At 38.5% G+C, this 20,604-nt stretch overlaps 1 protein-coding gene across 7 annotated transcripts in view; it reads right to left on the bottom strand.

The window, feature by feature from the left end:
- Positions 1-898: 898 nt before the first annotated feature.
- pde4ba (phosphodiesterase 4B, cAMP-specific a) overlaps positions 899-20,604 on the bottom strand; it is a 97,245-nt gene continuing 77,539 nt past the window's right edge. For 6 of the 7 annotated variants that reach the window (XM_077716339.1, XM_077716340.1, XM_077716343.1 and 3 more), the window contains 9 exons: positions 18,747-18,859; positions 9,699-9,792; positions 8,067-8,350; positions 7,821-7,985; positions 6,923-7,022; positions 6,660-6,814; positions 6,436-6,558; positions 5,612-5,794; positions 899-4,882 (listed from right to left, as the gene is read on the bottom strand). In XM_077716339.1, coding sequence (XP_077572465.1) covers positions 4,481-4,882; positions 5,612-5,794; positions 6,436-6,558; positions 6,660-6,814; positions 6,923-7,022; positions 7,821-7,985; positions 8,067-8,350; positions 9,699-9,792; positions 18,747-18,859 — 1,619 coding nt within the window. In that variant the 3' untranslated portion in view covers positions 899-4,480. Of the gene's footprint in view, positions 4,883-5,611; positions 5,795-6,435; positions 6,559-6,659; positions 6,815-6,922; positions 7,023-7,820; positions 7,986-8,066; positions 8,351-9,698; positions 9,793-10,418; positions 10,891-18,746; positions 18,860-20,604 lie in introns of those variants that run through there. The other variant, XM_077716346.1, reaches the window with a different exon arrangement.

The raw sequence follows: 20,604 nt of genomic DNA, 5'->3' as shown, positions 1-20,604 counted from the left end.
CTGGCAAGCAAAAGATGATTTTTTTTTGTGTCTGGGTGTCTGGGTATTCAGCATGGGCTCAGTTGCTATGGCAACCTGACATCGAGGATTTGCTAGTCACCGTTAAAGTGTGAGAGTGTCCCTGCTTGAATCGAACCTATTACTCAAAAGAGATGGAGTCATAAAACCAAAATATGGAAAAATCTATTAATGATACATATATTGTTTGGATTTAGGTGGCCTGGTTGCACGAGTGGTTAGCACGTCAGCCTCACAGCTCTGGGGTCCTGGGTTCAAATCCAGGTCATGTCCACCGGTGTGAGGTTTGCATGTGCTCACGGGGCCTATGTGGGTTTTCTCTGGGTACACCAGTTTCCTCCCACATCCCATTTACATGCATGGCAGGCTGATTGGACACTCTAAATTGCCCAAGGTATGGGTGTGAGTGTGCATGGCTGGCTTTCTCCTTGTGCACTGTGATTGGCTGATTCAGGGTGTCCCCTGCCTCTGGCCCGGAGTCAGCTGGGATAGGCTCCAGCACCCCCTACCCCCCCCCCCCCCCCACGACCCTGATGAGGATAAATAGGATACATTAGTCAACATGTTCGAGAAGAAGGTCTCTTTCCATTGAAGGTCTGTTTCAATGAGTCTGGGTTAGAAGAACTTGTTGAACCATGACCCCAATCCCATTAAAAGCCACTGGGATAAACTAGACCAGAGCTTGTGAGCCAGGACCCTAGAACTCTAGTGGCTTCTGACTTTGTAAATATTTGGTCTGATGGATGGACAAACACGCCAACCTCCTGTGTTATCTCTTGTTGCACTATGACATAGTTTTATACTGCACAAGGTTCAGGTTCAAAACCATAAAAACTTTTGATGATCACAAGAGAAGAAAAAAAACTAAAATCTGAGTAAATTATAGTCATGCTTCTTTTAATCGCTTCTTAGAAAAAGTATTTCTGATTTATTATTTCAACACAATATACAACATAATTCCATACATTGTGTGAAACATTTAATAACCTGCCTGCAACAAACGGCGGACCTAAATGTATTATATTAACAATATCAAAAAATCACCTCTCATGCAGATAGTGCTAAATCCGGCTAACCATTTGGACAACTAGGGACCAAAAAGCATGAACAGAAACAATGTTAATACTGAACACATTTTTTTAAACTGCTAACAAATTTGGTCAGGAACAGTTTAAACAGTAGCACAGTTACGTAAGACCATTTTATCTGTTAACGCAGATCAAGTTAATGTCGTAGTGTATTGTCGCATGCCGCCAATACTGTTGCTGACATAGCTTACTTTTACATGATGTGAATTAAGTGTAAAAGGACATCACTTGTGGTCTTGTGTTTGTCATACAGTGTTCCCTCGCTATTTCGCGGCTCAGCCACCGCGGACTCAAGAGCTTCGCGAATTTTTTTTGGAGAAAAAAAATACAAATATTACAATAAAACAACATATTTTACAGTGTATTTTGTTATAACATGAATTTCACTCTCTCTACCTGTATTCTATATGGTGTACTGTATACAGGGGGGTTAAAATTTTTAAAAAAATGAATTAAATTCAAATTAAGCATTTTTGACGCGGAATCCCTACTTCGCGGAAATTCACTTATCGCGGGTGGTCCAGGTCCTCATTAACCGCGATAACCGAGGGAACACTGTATTTGTATCTCACTAATTAGCCTTTGCTGTTTACATGTGAATCAGAAGCTTGGATGTTTCACAAGCGTGATAAAATAAGCAATTTGTATATATTTTGATATGAACCAATGATCAAGTATCTGTGCTGCTTAGCTATGCATTTACAGTATCTTATTTCCAAGCCTATGCAATTTAACATGTCTGCTTAGTCACATATGGGTAACCAAACTGTTGTCAGATGACAAACTTGCGTCTTTAAAATGATGGTCCAAGTTCAATTCAATTGGCAAAAAGTTGTTCAAAATCAAACTAGGAATCAATTAAAAGATTAAAGTATGTGTTTTCTTAAGTATTCATAAAAAAATCATTCACAATCACACTGGTTTGTAGTTAAAGCTTCAATGTTAATGTTTGGTTTCTGCATTTTTTTAAGCTTATTTTTTACATTTTAATGGAGCATGGGCGTTTAAAATACTTTGGTAACTTGGTAGTAGTTACAACAAGGTTCTCATTTGACAACATTTTTAGCTCCTGCTCTGCTGGGCACTCAAAATGATGTGCACTATATTATTACACAATATTAAATTGTGTTGTGTGTAAATATATTAATATAACAATATATATATATATATAAAACTAAACAAGACTCTAATGCAGAATCTTTCTACACATTAAACACCACCACTTCCAGGTAATGCAAGTGCATATAAATTAGAAAAATTGAAATTTTACACCGAACCAGTATTTCTTATTTACATGCTAAACGTATAGAATAAATATACACTGATATAAATAGCAGAAAGATCAACTTTAGCTTCTAGTGACAAACGGTTATAGACAAAGGTGAGGCGTGATGGAGAGAAGTATAAGGCCAACGGCAAAGTCCACGTCTCTAAACACACACACACACACACACATACACACCCCGAGATACTGTATACAAAACCTTCCATACGGGACGAGCATACAATACACAAGATTGCCAGTTATCTGTTCTGGAGTATAAATTGACAAAGTACCATTTTATTATATCAGTAAACAAATAGGCATCCAAAGAAAGATGTGATCATTAATGTCACAAACTAATAAACGTTGTTGTGAAAATCAAATGAAATGTGAAGTCGACTAACCCTTATTTTAAAACTAATTTTCTAAAAATATCATTTTTAAAAAAAGGGTTTTCCGGTTTGATGTCAAAATCGAGCATCGAATATTCGCAAGTATCCATTTCATGTGTCAATTAGTAATAGTGAAACTGCGATAAAACCCCGTTAGGCTATTTTGTTTTCTTTTACGATGACGTCATATGGAGGAAGCAGGATTTGAGGGATTTTAATCGCAAGAAAGGAAATAACTGGCCTAATTGTTTTGTGTTAGGCTGAGCCAAGAGGGTTTTGTCAAGTATTTGGAGCGTAGCACTGATGAGGCGTTGAGATCGCCTTCACAAAGGGAGTTAGTTGGGTGGGCACCACAAATCATGGGGTCTGCAGTGCCTGATTGCATAGGGGCAGAAGGGCATTGCATCAGACAAGTCTGGGATCAGGAAAAGTTCCAACTAAGAATGATTAAGACCTGCCAATTGGAAATAGAATCACTGCTGATGTGAATTTTATCCATGGTGGACACCATCTTTGATTGACCCATTAAATGCAACTGTGAAAAGAACGCAGTTGATTTTGTAGCATAAAATTTGGGTTATCGCAATATTTATGCGATATGCACTCTTGTAAGTGAGGGAAATGTGACCATGTTGTTTTTTTAATGGAGTCAAAAGAATGCTAATTGGATAAATTCTTGTCTTATATTTTTTTTATGGAGAGATCAGACGGGTTTATTTTGAATTGCTCTTTTGTTTAGACAAATGTAAATGGTGCAAAAGCCAAAATAAAAAGTGAATGAACATTTAATAGATATATTTTGCATGGAAAAATCCAGTTTTGGTCTAACAAGTTAGGAAGCCCACAATGTTTTTGTTTTACTTCAGAAACCCACTGAGAAGTATGAAGATGTAGTAAAATATGTTTGGGTTTATCCCATTCAATGTGAATGTAACAATGACATCATAAAACACCAACCACAAATATAGCCGTGTTTAAAAATCCATAAAACACTGTTGTGCTCTCAGGCTTAGAAATAATTCTGACAAAATGTGCGCTTTAATGTTTCCCTATTAGACGGATTTATCTAAGGCTCGTTTTGTCAACATTATATTTCTCTATTGCCCAATACAAGGAAGACTGTTTTTCTTAACTTACCAAAATGATTTTGCTCCCTTATATAAGAAAGAAAAAAAAAACATATCACAGACATACTGTACTAGTGTTCAATAAATAAAAAAAATATATAAAGACATTAGTAAAAAAGGCACACAAAAGTTCTTTGACAAATGGTAGAGGAAAAAGAGTCAAACTCTTTCCTTTGCTATACAAATGTGTCTCCATCAGTAGATCTTAAATCTATGCTACTTCTACGTATATACTATCTGTAAAAAAAAAATCTCAAGTTAAAAAAATTCTCTCAGTAGTGTCAATGTTCATCGCGTGCCAGTCCAGAAAAGAAACATTTCCCAAACTAGCCTACATCATCCTTAACCTTCCACCCTATATTCTCTCCTGACTAAAACATTTGCAATAATTTTTCCTGAGAACTCTGAAGACGCCTCTTCGAAAACTTCTGTCCGTGACTGGCTTCCAACACCCAAGTGCAAGACGGCCCCGCGTGGGCAAAAACTAAGCCTTCGCTTCTGTAGACCTGTTACAAAGCACAGCTGCATGAGGATCTCCCCTCTATTTCCAGAATTCTTGCAAATCAGCCCTCCAGCTTGCTGACGGAAGCCTTATGTGTCCGTGGGAGAGGCCTCGTGCGTCACGATCTCTATCGTCGACGTGGGCTGCATCATATCAGCCTCGTCGTGATAGTCCAGAGGAGGAGAACGAGAATCTCCTAGGCTGTCCTCCTCGTCTTCTTCCTCCTCTTCGCCATCCTTTTCTATTCCATCCAGGTCTTCCTCCTCTAAGGTCAGCTCAAATTGAAATTTCTCTCCGCCACCCTGGCCTGTTCCTACCCCATGTCCATGAGTACCCTGTTCATAGAAGGGCGGAGAAGGGCTTTGGGGGATCATGCTCTGGTACCAGTTCCTATTATCTTCCAGAGTGTCCAGAATATCCTGTGCATCAGGGTGGACAAGATCGGCCCAAGTTTCCCACAGAGGGTGGACGATGTAGTCAATGAAACCCACCTGGAAGAAAAGAAATGGATGTTAGGCTATTTCTTTGAAAAGTCTGCTCAAATGTAGGTCAACAAGTCAACAACAATCACTGGCCAAGGAAAAGAGTCTTGTTGACAAGCAGTTAACAAGGTTTCAAAATGCGGAAACATGAGGCTGGAATGTAAGTTCTGAGAATGTCAGTTGATTCCTCAACTTGTTACAACTTCTACCTTATTTTTAATCGCTACACTACCAGCTTTGGATTTGTGAGTGTGTACGAAGGGACTAGCAAATACATGGGCAAACTACGGCCCGCGGGCCACATCTGGCCCGCTAGGCTTTTTTAATCCGGCCCGCCGACGTTGTCCAAATAAAGTATTTTTTGGGAGTTTTTTCCCCCCAAGATGGCGCCGTCACGCGGAAGCCAGTGGCAGTAGCTCTGTCAACTCTTATTTGTATTTTGTGTTTTACAGCCCTTCTATCATTTATTTAATTACATTTTAATATTTCTTAATACATTCCTTTTTACTTTACTTTGTTCTTTATACCTTTTACTTTAATGATGAGTGATGAGTATGTTAATACTTTAGTCCTTTTTTTTCTGTTTATGTTTCATATGTACTGTTAACGGATGCACTTTTTTATATGTATCGTATCTTGTGCTGACCCGGCCCATCTGTCAAATTTTTAAAGTCAATGTGGCCCCCGGGCCGAAAAGTTTGCCCACCCCTGGATTAGCATATGTCGGGAATATTTCACCTGGCTCTTTTCCACTGAGGCTGTGTGCTTATCACACATCGGGCTGATCTCCATCCCTCGTTCCCTCTCCCGGTCTCCTTGGTGGAAGAATTCCTCCATTATGCGATCAGTCCACTGACGATACAACTCAAGGGACTTTGTGGGGTTGCTCAAGTCAGCGCAATGCACCATGTTCCGCAGCACCTACACAACAACAATACATACAAAAAAATCAGTTTGACAACTAAAATACATACCATATCACACCAGTTAGGACTCAGGTTATTTTATTATTAAAACAGTCTCATGACAGGCCTAAATAGCAAAAAAATGCAGCAGATGTCAAAAATGTTTAGAAGTTAGCGAGCAACATGCTCGCTAAACCTGGTAGAAACAAAAAATAATATTTGCTGCTGCCATCTCTCGCCAGCTTGAATAAATAATCACCCCCGCAAAACAGCTGTTCAAATGTAAATAAAAGACGAGTGCGGGTGGACATTTTACTGGCCTTTTTTTGGCTTTTAAAATCCAAAAAGTTTTGATTTTTCAAGGAAAAATATTCATGATAAATATATGAAAGGTCTCAGAGAGATAATATTAGTATATTTGGATGTGTCTCCACAACATCAGATAATTATGCAAAAGAAAGATGTATAACTTTCATATATTATAAGTATAATGCTATTTTTTGGAAGCATACATCCTCTCAACAATGGGCAGCCAAGGGGTTAATTATCAACTACTCACATAAGTCCTTCAAAATTCAATTTTGCTTATTGACACTGGTAGTTTGTTCAATGAGAGGTCGAAAACTTAACTTAACTTTAAGGATATTCAGTCCTTACCTGTATTCTGTCAGTGTAATTGTCCAGTAGCAGCACACCAGAGCTCGTCACCTTCTTAGTTTCCACCATTGTTTTCAAGTCAGCCAACAGACTCATGTGTTTGGACATGTCTGTTGCTAAAACCTGGGTTACAAAAAAAAAGAAATGTTTCCTCGTATCATACTAATTTTTTAGATTTTTCATACAGTCCCATCAATCCAGAAAATAAGATCAAGATGTCGTACCATGTCAATAACCATCTTGCGTAATGACTGTCGTTGCTTCTTTGTGAGGTTTTGGAAGATGTCGCAGCCGTCTTCTTGTAGGAGTTTGAATCCCACGGCCAAATGATGATTTTCCAACACTGACTCGTCATTGTACATTAGAGCCAACTCAGAATCTAGAAACAGGTGGGAAAAAAACAAGTTTCAGTCACCGTAACTGCTAAAACACTTTCAAAGCCACTTAATCAAAAAGCTGAATGGACGAATTAATTTACAAGACTTACTTGTATTAATAAGAAATTGGTTTGACACCCCTGGGTGGTCAACATCATGGATGGCAGCGGCGAAAATAGCAGCGAGAATTTCAAGGTCAGTGAAGACAGCCTGCAAAAAAGGTCAAGGGAAAACTTAAAAACAGAAGTATAGCAGAATGAAAAAACACACCTGTAGAGGGAAACATGATTCCCCTGCTACATAAATAGTAACTTAATTATACCACTTTTGACAATTAGAACTGTGACAAAGGAAGAACTGATGGCGTATCATACAAACAACTGTCTCTTTTATGGTTTGTGCGTAGGAAAAAAAACAGACATGGATAGGACTTATTGTTATTAGTTGTAGTTTTTGTGGCCCCTGCCTTTGTTTGTTTGCTACCATTAGTCTGTACTTGAAATATACAACATAACTTGTGGAATCGAAAGCAAATACAACTATTTAAATAGGTACAAACCTTTTTTTTTAATAATAATTATTATTATTTTTTTACCTAGGTCTACAATGTCTTGTGTTTCTTGCTACTGCAACCAAGAAATTTCCTGAATACGGGATGAAATAAAGTTTTAACCTAACTTAACCTATTATAAGATTTTTTCCCTGAAAAAAATCTAATCAAAATCATTCACCACCAGTTTTAGAAGGTTTAGTTTCTTTTGGCCAAAGATGAATCTGCTACAGAAGAAAAACATAGTTTTTTAAATTAATGACTGATTCCCTGAAATCTACAAGCATTTCCACATTGTAATCATATATGGTACATTTTGAAGATGTAGCAGAGGCCTGTGCTGGGCTCATTTCCTTTAGCTTTAGTGCCCACCAAAAAACAACAACTAATGTGTCATACTATGCTAAAAAGAGCACCAATTTGTAAGTTAGACAGTACTATTTTGTGATGTAACTTACATCGAGGGCTGGCGTCGAGAGGAGGATGTGCGTGGACTGGGCCACGTCAGCTGCATGGAGGCTGTTATGGTAGGCCACATCTGAATGGTAGTGATCTTCCAGTGTCATCATGTAGGCCACGAATGTATCCACTGGGATCCTAAATGTCTTTAATAGATCCCGCTCCTTAGAAAGACAAGAGTATAATATCTGTTATTATTATAGATCCCTAAGAATCACCGAAGCAGCATGTGTTACGCTTCCTACCTGAAAGATGGCGTACATGATGCAGGTAAGAGGTCGGCTGTTGGAGTACTCGGAAACTGTGAAAATGTTCAGACCCCATTTGTTCAGGTCCTCTAGCTCCTTGGACAGCATCTCTTCTTTATCGGTCTTGACACCAAAACGCGAGATGCTACTGCTTGACAGCGACGATCCATGGGAAATCTTTTTGACACCGCTGATTTGCGTCATCAGCTGCTGCTTCTGTTGCTTTTTCTTCTCCCTTGTCTTAGATGTCGGTGAGGGTATCTCCACTTCATTCTGTTTGTCTGTGAAAAGCACAAAAATTATGTTCTACTTAAGATTAAAAACTGAATTTTGTGTGTAGAAGTATAAAATGGGGACATTGAAGCTTATGTACAGTAGCCTTTGTTTTCTTAGACATGATACCCGAGAACCGAATGGAACCTTCCCTCCATAAATCACCATGTGTTTCCTCATTAACCATTTCTTGAATAATCATAGATATGGAAAGTTAAAAAATCTCTTGGAATTTGAAGGATTTTCTTCAGCATGTCATTTTCATACAGTAATTTTTGGACTATAAACTATGATTGTTTTTTCTAGGGAAGCTTAAGTGTGGATTTTTAGATGCTGATGTTATTTTGGACGTCTACGAGCAATGTGGCTTTTACTGTATGAAAAAAATCCAATACATTTTTCTCTATAGTGTGCCCTATAGTTTAAAGATGGGAAGAAGTTGAGGTGAGGCCAGACGAGGCGTCTCTGCTTCAAAAAAGCAGGAACCTCGTTATGACTCACCCAGTATAGGAACTGCCAGAAAAAGGGGGATCCTCTGTTTTTCTCCTTCACTGCAGTTATTTCCCTCCCTCCCTCCCTCGCTTCATTCTCAACCTTCAGTGATCCTACAGTGAGGGATAAACCATGACCTAACTGGACCATGATCCCAATTGATCGGTAGCAGACCGTCTATAAATAGACTCAAGCACCTCCCTTTGGCGTAGACTTGTTTTTTTTGCCCAGAATGTTCCCATGAGATATCGCTGAACTTTTTACGTAGCCTTTTTCATTCATTCATTAATTCTTTTTTTTTCATTCATTCATTTTCTGAACCGCTTTATCCTCACTAGGGTCGCGGGAAGTCTGAATTAATTTAGTAAAAAAATGTCTGCAGTTAGAATTAACACATTTTATAGGATGATGAAATTTAAAAGTAAACATATGACATGCAGTAAGTACACGTATTCTCAATTATGATTTGTTTAAAAAAATAATAATATGATATTAGTTCATAAATTCCAAATTAGGTCTAATATTGTTTTCATTTATTTTTTGACTCAAAAGCTATATTTTCACACCTTAAACCAGTGAGCATTTGAATGCTGCAATAAACCTCAGCATGAAGCTCAATGGCGCAGTGTTTGGTACGCCCCCACATAAAAATGAAAAAAAAAACCTAAGAAAACACCCACAGTAACGTATGCAGTTTAGCATCATGGAACTCTTCCATTTATGTACCTTATCCATCAGCTAATATCATCTAATTTTGCCTTCTTGGGTCTAAATAAATGTTAATATGTTTGCAAACCACTGTTTTTGTATACCTTGATTAGGCCACTTCACATTTCTGATTATCTGTATTAAGCTAATAATTACCTAAGAAAGTGTTGGAGATGAATTCCGACACCTGATTCCCAGAGCGACTCATCTCCGATAGGTGCGTCAACTCCCGATTCAACATTCTCTTAAACTGCAAGACAGAAAGGGGAGGGGGGGAGAAACAATGCTGTCAGTTTCCAGGGAAAACCTAAGAGAAAATGGCGACCTGAAGGATTGTATATGGAAAAAACCTGCCGTTTTATTCAACCACATATCTTAAATCAAATAGGAGGAATATACAACCCCATTTCCCTTATTTACACCAAAAACAACCATAGTCCAAATAATTTCTATTACCAAAAAGAATGTGTTCATATGTTATCTCATGCAACAGTTTGATAACATTTGCTGTCTCAGTTTTACATACGCCACATTTTCCTGTGTGCAAGAAATCCAAATTCAAACTCCAAGTCAATACATTTTGTACATTTCTTTCTGCTCTTATTTGAACATGAATTACAATTGAAAATGTGTATGCAGGAGAGAGTACACAAATATCCAGGGCACTGCAGTAGCAGCTGTTGACATGCTGATGCCTTCGCGCAAATAGCACGAACCAACACACGTTAAAGACATAGCGCTGCAGAGAGCTCAAGATGGAGCCTGATCTTCAAAACATCAGTCCAACTTCACCCAAAATATGTGAAATATTTTATAATCAGGCCTCATAACACAGCAAACGTTCACAACCAAGTTACGCAGTTGAGAATCACACACCTTAATGTAGCCCCAAGACACCGACAGCAGGTAATTGGCTTCAGGCATTTTGGATCCTGTTTTCGTGTTCCTAATCAAAGCCAGAACTGTAATCCAATAAGGAAAAAAATATGGAGGAAGTCTTAAAAGATCCCCCTCTTCCAAAAAAAGAAAAAAAATCCTTCTTTTGTCGTTAAGTATTTCCTTTTTAGTCGCTAATAAAAGAGCACCTTAATGGTGTCCGACTGTCCCTCCCGGATGCACAAAAAGGACAGTTCTGAGTCTCCATGGCGTGGATGGAGGATGCAAGTGAAAAATGGGGGCTGCTAGATCGCTGAAGCAGCAGCTGTGAGCTGCAAGATGAGGAACTCACAGTGCACTAATGAATAATGGAGAAGAAACGAGCAAGAAGGCGTGGGAAGAGGGAACGAGGGGTATCGCGACGAAGACAGGAGGAGGGAGTGAGTCTGCGATGTTCATCTGACTGGAGGAGGGGGTTCCTCTGTCTCGGTTCGATGCACTCGCTGCCGTAGTGCTAGCCCCCTCTGACTACTCTGCGTCACCCCCGCCTCCCTCTGCCGTGGTGTCTTTCCCCTGTCAGCCAGCTCAAGCAACACATTTCATGCAGAACACATGATTGGACAGCAAGTGCAGAATGGGTCAAGGGTTGGGATGAGGGATGCTGTTACTGCCTATGCAAGTGTATTGGGCTGTCTGGCATGTAATTCTGTTCATCACTAATGGATTTAATTAAACATTCAATGGGTCATTTGGAGTCAAATCTTACAGTATTATCTGTGTAATGAGTTAAAGCTTTCATTCATGAATATTTGATTCGATTCAGATAACTATGGGAAAAAATGTAATGAATAAAACCCAGCAAGTACCAGCGTTAACCTTTCACTTCATAAATCGCAGCGATTGTGAAAAAATCTCGTTTACGCCCACAGAAAAAAAATGAATAAGGATCACATGTTAAGGAACGTGAATGACAATTTGCATTGTCAGTTTCTCCACCCACTGTCCCTCCCGCTTCCCTGGATTTTATCATCTTATTCACCCAGTGATAAGCCCCTACTATAAACTTGGTAATTAACCAGATGGTAGAATATTAAACGCTGTCATGGTGTCTGCCCCAAGGTTATTTTTAACCCGTCTATGACTTCAGTGTGAAAAAGAGACGAAAGATAATTGCATCTTCTCTCAACTTAGCTGACATCCACCTGCGCGTGTGTGTTTGCGCAGTGTGTCCTAATTATGAGAACATCCAAACACCATGGCAACAGCATCAGACAGCTAGTGTGCGGGTGCTTTCTACTGAGAGGAGAGAGGGTAGGCTTTCCCGTTTCCTTTGCTGTCGCTGCTGAGCTGTCACGAGGTCCCGCCACACACAGCTCTGCATGCATCCAAACCGAATACAGACGGAAAAGGCTCCCCTTCCATTTTTTTGCACCTCCCATCACCCCTAACTCACTATCCGCTACTTCCCCTTGCCAACACAATGAGCAATCTCTGTATGCCTCTTTGGACATCGGCTTGGGCCACCTGACTGAATTATACAGTTACAACATGGCCATGAGACAATTCTGATGCATTGTAATGACTTAAAAATGGTAGCAAGGCATTGCAGGGAGAGCTTTCTGTGAGAGAGCTTCATTTTTGGAAGGTAACAAGCCATGGGAATCAACTAGACTGCAGATACTGTCTTGTATATGTACACAAACAATCAAGTTTACAAGAGAGGATTCCAGATTAGTCTCGCACAGAGTGAAAGAACCAACAGCAGAGAGATAAAATGCACAAAGATAATGTCGACAAAATGAAGAGGGAAAATCTGGCAGCTCTTTCTATAACACTGCACTGCATATATAGAAAAGCCACAAATAACAGTGGATGAGGTCTCTCTGCAGTGTGGCAGAGAGTGTTGCTTACACACAGACTTCAAGAAATTCCCAGATGGGGAAATTCACAGATAGAAGCGCAGACTCAGAATAAAATGTCATTTAGAGAATGTTTAAACACACATAGATGGCCCGGTGGACAAGTGGTTAGTGGGTCAGCCTCACAGTTTTGAGATCAAGGGTTCGACCTTCCTTTCTGGAGTTTGCGTATTGTTTTTGCCGACTACTCTGGTTTTGTCTATCATCCCCAAAACATGCAGTGTAGGCTGGTTGAACACTAAATTGCCCCTAGGTATGAGTGTGAGTGAATGGTTGTCCATCTGCTCCTACCCTGTGATTGGTTGGCCAACGATTCACCGATTGTGAGGGTACAGAAAATGAATGAATCTACACCCATATATTTTTGTATGACTGGCACATTTCCATTATGCATTTGACTACCCACAGAGGTGGTTAGGTCTTTTTATGGCATTTAATGGGAGTTTACCAATTTAGTTTGCTATTCTTTAGGCCATTTTTCACAGACTTTCTCTCTCGCAGATCACTTTCTCTGATTCCCTTTTTTTTCTTCCTTTGCTTCCAGGGGGTTGGATTGATTAAGAAAGCTGCTGTGAAAGAGGTCGAGAAGGTAAAGTGAGCATTTGACCTTTCAGCAAACGCAAGAGGAGGGAAAAAACACTGTGCTCCTCCATTCAGATATGATACCATTGGACAGCATAATGCATATGGTACTACTGGACAGCATAATGCATATGATACCATTGGACAGCATAATGCAGAGGCCAGCTAGGCACAAAGGTAGCTGGGAGGCAGATGTAGATGTGGCGTCTCCCCCCACTTGAGTGTGACTGCATCTGTTTGTCTATGTCTTACTTATCCATTATACCCGTTTATCCATCATCACATACACGCCCATCCAAACACCCACATTCATTCATTCACTCACCTATCCATCCATTCATGCTTTCTCGTCATGAAAAAGCAAACCAAGAATTAGGATTACAGCCACTAGTGGGCGCTCACTGTTAAACTGCTTCCAAAAATGACTGTTCTTCCTAACTTTGCATCCTTACACGTGGGCCAGCGGTGTGAGATTGACATTCATTTGGCAGCAAGTTATTAATGAGCAAAGAAGTTTGATGAAATTACAGTAAAAAGTGTCTTGAAATAATTATTTAATTACACTACCTTTGTTGGGAAGTTTAAACACATCTTTCCGACATATTTAGTCCACTAAACAATGCTTGAGCCTTCAATTTTTCTGCTTAACTAAATATACAGCCTGTCATTTTCTTTTGGAACCCTTTTTGATGCCTGTTTTTGTTCCCTTTTCTAATCTTTTGACCTCAGCAAATATGATGAGAGCCCTGCAAAATAAGTTAAAAGAGACATAACTTGTGTTTAAGTGTCACGCGGCCTTATTTTTTCAAATATATGTACAACATTTATGGATAAAAATAAATAAACATTGTCTAAACAATGAATTATATGTTTTATCCGTTGTGTCCTTTAGACTCCATTAGGATGCAATGTAGTCCTATATATTTTATTTATTTTTTGTAAGCATACAGCACTGAGAAATACTTATTTTTAATTATAAATAAATATACTAATTGTAAATAAGTAACAAATATGAAACATTACGGTTGTAAAAATAGTTGTAACTACAGTCAGAAAATGGATTTTTTGAGTGTTTTCTCTTATCACATCTACAGTGCATGCATTCACAAATCATAAGTTAAGTTAGTTAGTTAGTTAGTTAAGATCAGAAAAGTGAAATACCAGGCATCAGTGGTAAATAGAACTGAAAATATGTCAAAAGTAAATGATCTATGGCTGGTTGATCAACACCTGAAATCAACAGTGTAAAACTAGAAGTTTTCCACAAGGGTTAATGAATATTTAAGCAGCATCACTGTTTCAAAGAAAAAAAATAACCACATAAAAATTCTATATAAACATTTAGATGAGATGAGCAGCAGAACTACAAAAATACCAATTTCCAAACTGCAGGGTATACTTAAGTCTCTTCCACATTAAATAAACTTAGACCTAACCACAGCATGTGGCAGAAGTTGAGCACTCAAAGTCCACATAAGTCACATTTGTGAAATCCCCCATTAAAAATAGTTGAGGTAAAAATGTTAAGAAGACTCACTTTTCTCCAACTATTGAGCTTCCCCAATTTCCTCTCTTTCTTGTCAAAGTAGCAGGCACCCATGTTGTTGCTGTAGAGGAGCCGGTTTAAGTGTCTCAGTCTGACTCCAGCATGAATTAAAGGACGACTCAACTTTCTGACTCTGGGAATTGCCACAGCTAGAGTGACTCACTTTGGGTTGTGAGGTTTGACTAGGCTTCACCTCTTTTCGTGTGTGCTTATGCATGTGTGTGCGTGCACGAGAGCCCGAAACACACTCCCTCATGAGGGCAGTCCCGCCTCAGTACTGTAGTCAGCCTTGTTTGCTGTACACCCCGCATATACAGTTGCTGAATTGGACAGAATGTTTTAATGATGAAGGACTTCTACTTAAAAAAAAAAGAATATTCTTATTAAATACAGTCACATTTCCTTAAACAAATGCTGTGGTGACTATATTTACTCAAGACATCTCAAACACATTTTTATGATCTACTTCTTGAAAGGAAATTTAATAGTCTAGCATTAGGCAGAAAGACTCAATATTCTGGTCTAGTTTTCTCTTAGAAAGTTATGTGCATCTCATGCAGGTCTTAAGGAAGAAAAACTTTGGTATTCAACCATAAGAAGTGCAACTAAGGGTTTAACCATTGACATCTTTCAGGACTTGACTCTGGAGGTCAACAAATTTGATGATGGTTATTAGCTGGTCAGAAACGTATGGCTCATGAGCCGTATCTGGCTCTTTTGACAAACGCATCTGGCTTCCTACTAACATCTTAATTTGGTAATAGCCTAGCTCGTCTGACAATAACAGGCTCTAACGAATTGCTCGTGAATTGACACATTCATCTCAGGTTCTTTAAATGTTCAAAGTAATAATATACTATGGAACAGTTTGGCTTGTCAGCCTCCACTGGTTGCTCAGCCAGTGGAGACACTGTGTCCACTCCCAACTCAGGGACGAGATAATCGAAAATGCGTAAAGAAAATTAAACCACGAAAATGAAATATATGGTGACCCAAGTGAAGCACATGACAGAATGGGAGCGATCAATTCAGCCTTCAGTGGACATGACTTGTTGGGCCTTTGAATTGTCACCAAATCCACAAGACCGAGGCTCACAAAACGACAGCCGTGGTAGGCTCAACTTGTCTCTCAGTAATGGCTACGCACATGTTCCCATGATTGTGGTTTCAACTTCCAACACCGCACTTGCTTTCTATTTGCTATTGGCCAAGTGTTGTTATTCATGACTTTTCTCAAAAACCTACAATTGTGGTCAGATCTATATATATATATATATAATATGACAAAAAAGTATGAAAATACATATACATCTCATACATTGTGTGATAAACGCACAGTTTCATTGGGTATAAGGTAATACCTTGCCAAGTTGCCATGGCAACTGTGGCCAGCTATGACACAGTAGGTGAGCCTGATATGCCAATCATTTTCCTTGTGATGAGGACTAACTGATTGGTCCAAAATGTATACGAATCATTTACACAGGAAGTAGTGACAAAAAAAACATGTCATTTACCACAATCATTGTCAACACAGAACATTGGTGTGACTATTTACCGGATATTCCACATTGAAAGGTGCACTATAAAGACTTCCATTTTCTCAAAAGACGACATTTCGCCTTATAATAAGATGTACCATCCACATAGATCAATATTGGTTAATCATGGTAAGACATTTCCTTTTACGCAGCTCTATATAGTGAATGGATAACCACTACATTTAGTATGGCAGCATATATTGTAGTGTGCCGTTATAGTATATATTGAAACCGTTTTCTATTGAAGGCGCGCCTTATTGCATGAAAAATACATTAAATCTGAGGTTTTGGGAACATAGTAAGTTGCGATTAGTGACTTCAGATCATGAAAACACATTTTAACCTTAAAAAATGTATAATTTAAGCTCCTAAACAAAACATATGGTGGAATGTTGGTTGTGAACTTAATGAGTCTTGTGTTGGAGTCTTACCAGTGAACAACACCAGCTTGCTGGTGATTATTCCACATAGCACACACATATTTTTATTTTTTTTTTTGCCGCAGTACTACTGTTGTCAATAAAAAGAGTGGCAGCAAGGAAGGAAGCAACTTGAGTGACAGCAAGGAAGGAAGCGACTTGGTAACAAAATAACATGTATATGCAATTATCTGTAAAATAAAAAGAATAAAGACAAGGACTTGAAGGTGATCTATTGCAACAATTAACTAGTAAGACTGGTGCAGGAAAAAGAATATGAATGGAATATTAAATATGAATGGAATATTAAATATGAAACGGCATTTAGACTTAAAGGGGTCACTGTAGGCAATACTAAAAACAAAGAATAGTGCTATACAATGTTAACTAAAATGATATGAGAACATTCATCAATTCAATTAAATGTTTCCTTCATTTTAACAGCATCTTCACTTTAATGGATTAATCATGTTTTTAACTTATCGTGAATACAGTGTTGCCTAATTGGCAAATGTTAAGGTTGCATTACATTTTTTTCCATTTTAAAAAAAGAACTAAAGATTTCCTTTGCTTAGGGATGAATTACCCAATAATAGTATTATAAGCGGTTCATAAAACGACTGAATGAGTTAAAGTGAGACGAGCATATGATATCCGGTGTGTGCCATCACCAAGCGTCTCACCCTCTCCCATAATATGAAAATTAACATCTTAATTTCATTCAAACTGGGTCAAAAGCATTTCACCTTTTATGTTCCCTAAATGAAAGAGATCAAAAATCCGAGTAAAATAACCATGTCAGGTGTAAATGGAGTTGTAGTCTAATTATATGTTTTAAGTAAAAACAATGTCACTGAAGGAATTGTTAAGCTTTACCATATTTCCATAAACAGACGTGTTTGATGTAAGGCACCTTATCAGTTTGTATTACCCACATAAGGTTACATACCAGGATGCTATAAAACCAACATTAAGGACTCCAACTATGAATCTAGGTTAAGGGAAGTTCATTAAGTACACCCAAAACACTATTTATAATACAATAAATATACATTACAGATTGAGGACAGTTTTGTTTTTAAAAATTGATGGAATAAAAAAAATATTACAATAAGGATACTGTACCGATTACATAAAACCTTTAACCAGGCAGGTGTTTTAACAAAGAGCAGTATGAAGACAGTTTGAACGATTAATCTAACTGAGTTGTTTGCATGTCCAGGCTTCTACAAATGTTTGCTATTTAAATATGAAGTTTATTATGTAATGGTTTTAATTCGTGGTTCAACAATTCTGATGTAACCTGCAAAATTTGAATAAATACAAGGCTATTTTTTTTTTTATTATTTGTTTAGGCTAAACGTTTATATAACAGTAAAACATGAATGTTATTGATGGGATACTTATTAGCTTTAGTTGAAACCAAAACCTTAAAAATAACCTAAAAATTGAATCGTGTCTTTTTTTCCCGAAATTATCTACTAAGTTTAATTGTACAAGACTTAATACTACTACCAAGCAATCATAGAATAATAGAATCAGGTAATAAAAATAAATTTCATCATATCGTGAAATACATTGAACCAACTTTCAGTGGACAGTGGAAAAAAGTTTGAAACAAAGAAGTTTGTTGAGATGAAGAATAACTTAAACATTTTACTCCATGGGATGATGGATTTACTAAAAAAAAAAAAACTGCGGTACGAAATTCCATCTGAACGTGTGATGCTGTTGCTGCACGTTTTTATTAATGATTTTCTTTATGACAGCTACTTGTGAATACAACACTATGACACAAATCCTTAGAGCATATACGCATGTCCAACTTAGGCCCACCGGCCAAATCTGTCAAACTCAAGCCCCTGTTCAAATGTTAAGTATGACAAAGCAAATACTGAATAAACCAGGATGAGATGTGCATTGACAAAGGTACCATGACCATGTTGGAAATCTTAATACCAATGTATGATGTGACCAAATCATCCACCCATCAATCCAGCCAATTCCAATTTATTTGGTCGCAGGGACCAACGATTCCCCATTCCTTAGGGCAGGGTTGGGCAAACCGGTCCTCGAGGGCCGCAGTGGGATCATACCAGATCATACCATTAAAAAAATGGACACTTTTATTTTGAACTTTGAATAAATCTCAGTTTAAGTCTATGAAGACTTTCTGCTCATAATTGAGTTCATATTCAGGGAGCACATATGTAGGTTATTCTCAGAGGGATAGTTTATGTGTAAATAAAAAGACGTGAATGGTCAGTTTCTTGGAAAAAGTAATTAAAATGATGCAAACATTAAATAGGGGCCTGCCCTACCTTGGTGGAGGCCATGTCGCTGACAGAGCGATAAGTCTGGATCGTCTCCAGCTGGTCCAGACACCAGTCCAACTCCTCCGTGGTCTCCATGGCAAGCTTCTGGTACGCCTCTTCTGCCAACATGCAAGTGACAGATAGACAGACACATAGTCAGAACAGACTGAAACACTGCGAACTGAGCCATATGCAGCCTTTCTGGCTTGCTTGGTGTGTGTATACACTGCAGCTGCGGTTAAGGAGGGTGAATCATTAGGTGGCACACAAGACTGGCTGGCGCTCATGTGTTGAGAAGGTGCTGGGATTCAGTTTTATCAGCAAAGAGATCCTAAACCTATCATTCAAAGGTTTTCTCGTGAACTGTGCGATTTGATGATTATGGTAGAATAATTAGTAACAATGATTATAATTTCTTTCATTCAATTGTAAAGAATTGTGGAGATTGTTGAACTGCCAATTTCAGGCCGTTGAATCCTTAAAAAATGCATAAATAAAAAAATACGTTTTACTTGAAGGTCAAATCTGGGCTTGTTTAACAGAAAGATGAGTAGGGTTATAATATGAAATATAAATATAATAATTATATTAATTAGTTCTTCTCATTCTCACAAGGGTGACGGGGGATGCTAGAGCCTATCCCAAACACCCGCCGAAAACAGGTGAATTGGTTGCCAGCCAATTGCAGGGCACAATGAAATGGAAATATGCTCACGCTCACAATCACACCTCCACCAAGTGGGAATCAAACCCAGACTGCACGTCAGGCAGAAGAACCACTGCACCATCAGGTGGCCAATATTATAAATAATATAATATTATTATATATCAAAATACATCTAATTTGCTTTGAGCTTTGCTTTTCATTTAATTTTAAATTTATTATTAATCTATTTTAAAAGGGCTGCAATATATTTGCAATAATAACAGATCTACAAACCCCAAATCCAATAGTGCGGATGATGATATTTTAATTGCAAATTGAAATCAGAATACACTGATTCACAACCTAATTACAGATAGGACTTCATTAGTCCATAGCACACTTATTCACCTTTCAGTTCGAGCTTGGTTCGAGAGAAATGTGGAGTTTTTCAAAGAGGCATCTATACTAAATGCATCAGTATAAATGACTTCTATCTGTGGATTTAGTGACAAACCATGGTAGCTGTGAGTATTTTTTATTTGTTATTTTTTAGAGTGTCCAAATTGACAATGAGAGTGTAGATCGTGCAGGTAATAACTAAAAAATAAAGAGGAAAAACATTGCCGGTGAAGCCAGTTAAAAATCAGAGGCATGTGCATTGAAACTAGTTGCAAAGCATCCCACCGTGTCTCTCACTGCCCTCAGCAGCGTGACGGAAGGCTGTGGGCAAGCTGCCAGGTGCCTCATGTTTGGGAGAGCAAACAATCCCGCGTCTTTGATGGCAAGAAGATCAGAGCAGGGGACACATTCTACGCAGCCACGCGAAGGTCGGCGCAGTGCATGCTGCCATGTTTTGCTCTGCTGCTAGGATACTCAGAGTATACACAATACAGGGGCAGAGATGCCTCTGAGCATGTGAGTTCCTCACTGCCATCAGTCAAACGGCAACTTTCCAGCAAACACACACTCAACCACATTAACGATCATAAAAACAGAAGGAGAGATTGCCAGTAATTGTGAGGTGGCAGGTGTACAGTACTAGTCAGTTCAGTGGCAAAATATAAAATGCGGTAATCGCGCCTGTCTCACAGTTCTGATAACAAGGGTTCAATTGGAGTCTACAACCTTCTTGTGTAGGGTTTGCATGTTCTCCTTGTGCCTGTGTGGGTTTTATCTGGGTACACTAGTTTCCTCCCACATCCCATTGACAGGCATTCT

This window comes from Stigmatopora nigra, chromosome 5, assembly GCF_051989575.1.
Source record: "Stigmatopora nigra isolate UIUO_SnigA chromosome 5, RoL_Snig_1.1, whole genome shotgun sequence".
Taxonomy (NCBI): domain Eukaryota; kingdom Metazoa; phylum Chordata; class Actinopteri; order Syngnathiformes; family Syngnathidae; genus Stigmatopora; species Stigmatopora nigra.
This window is presented reverse-complemented; position numbering and strand designations above follow the sequence as displayed.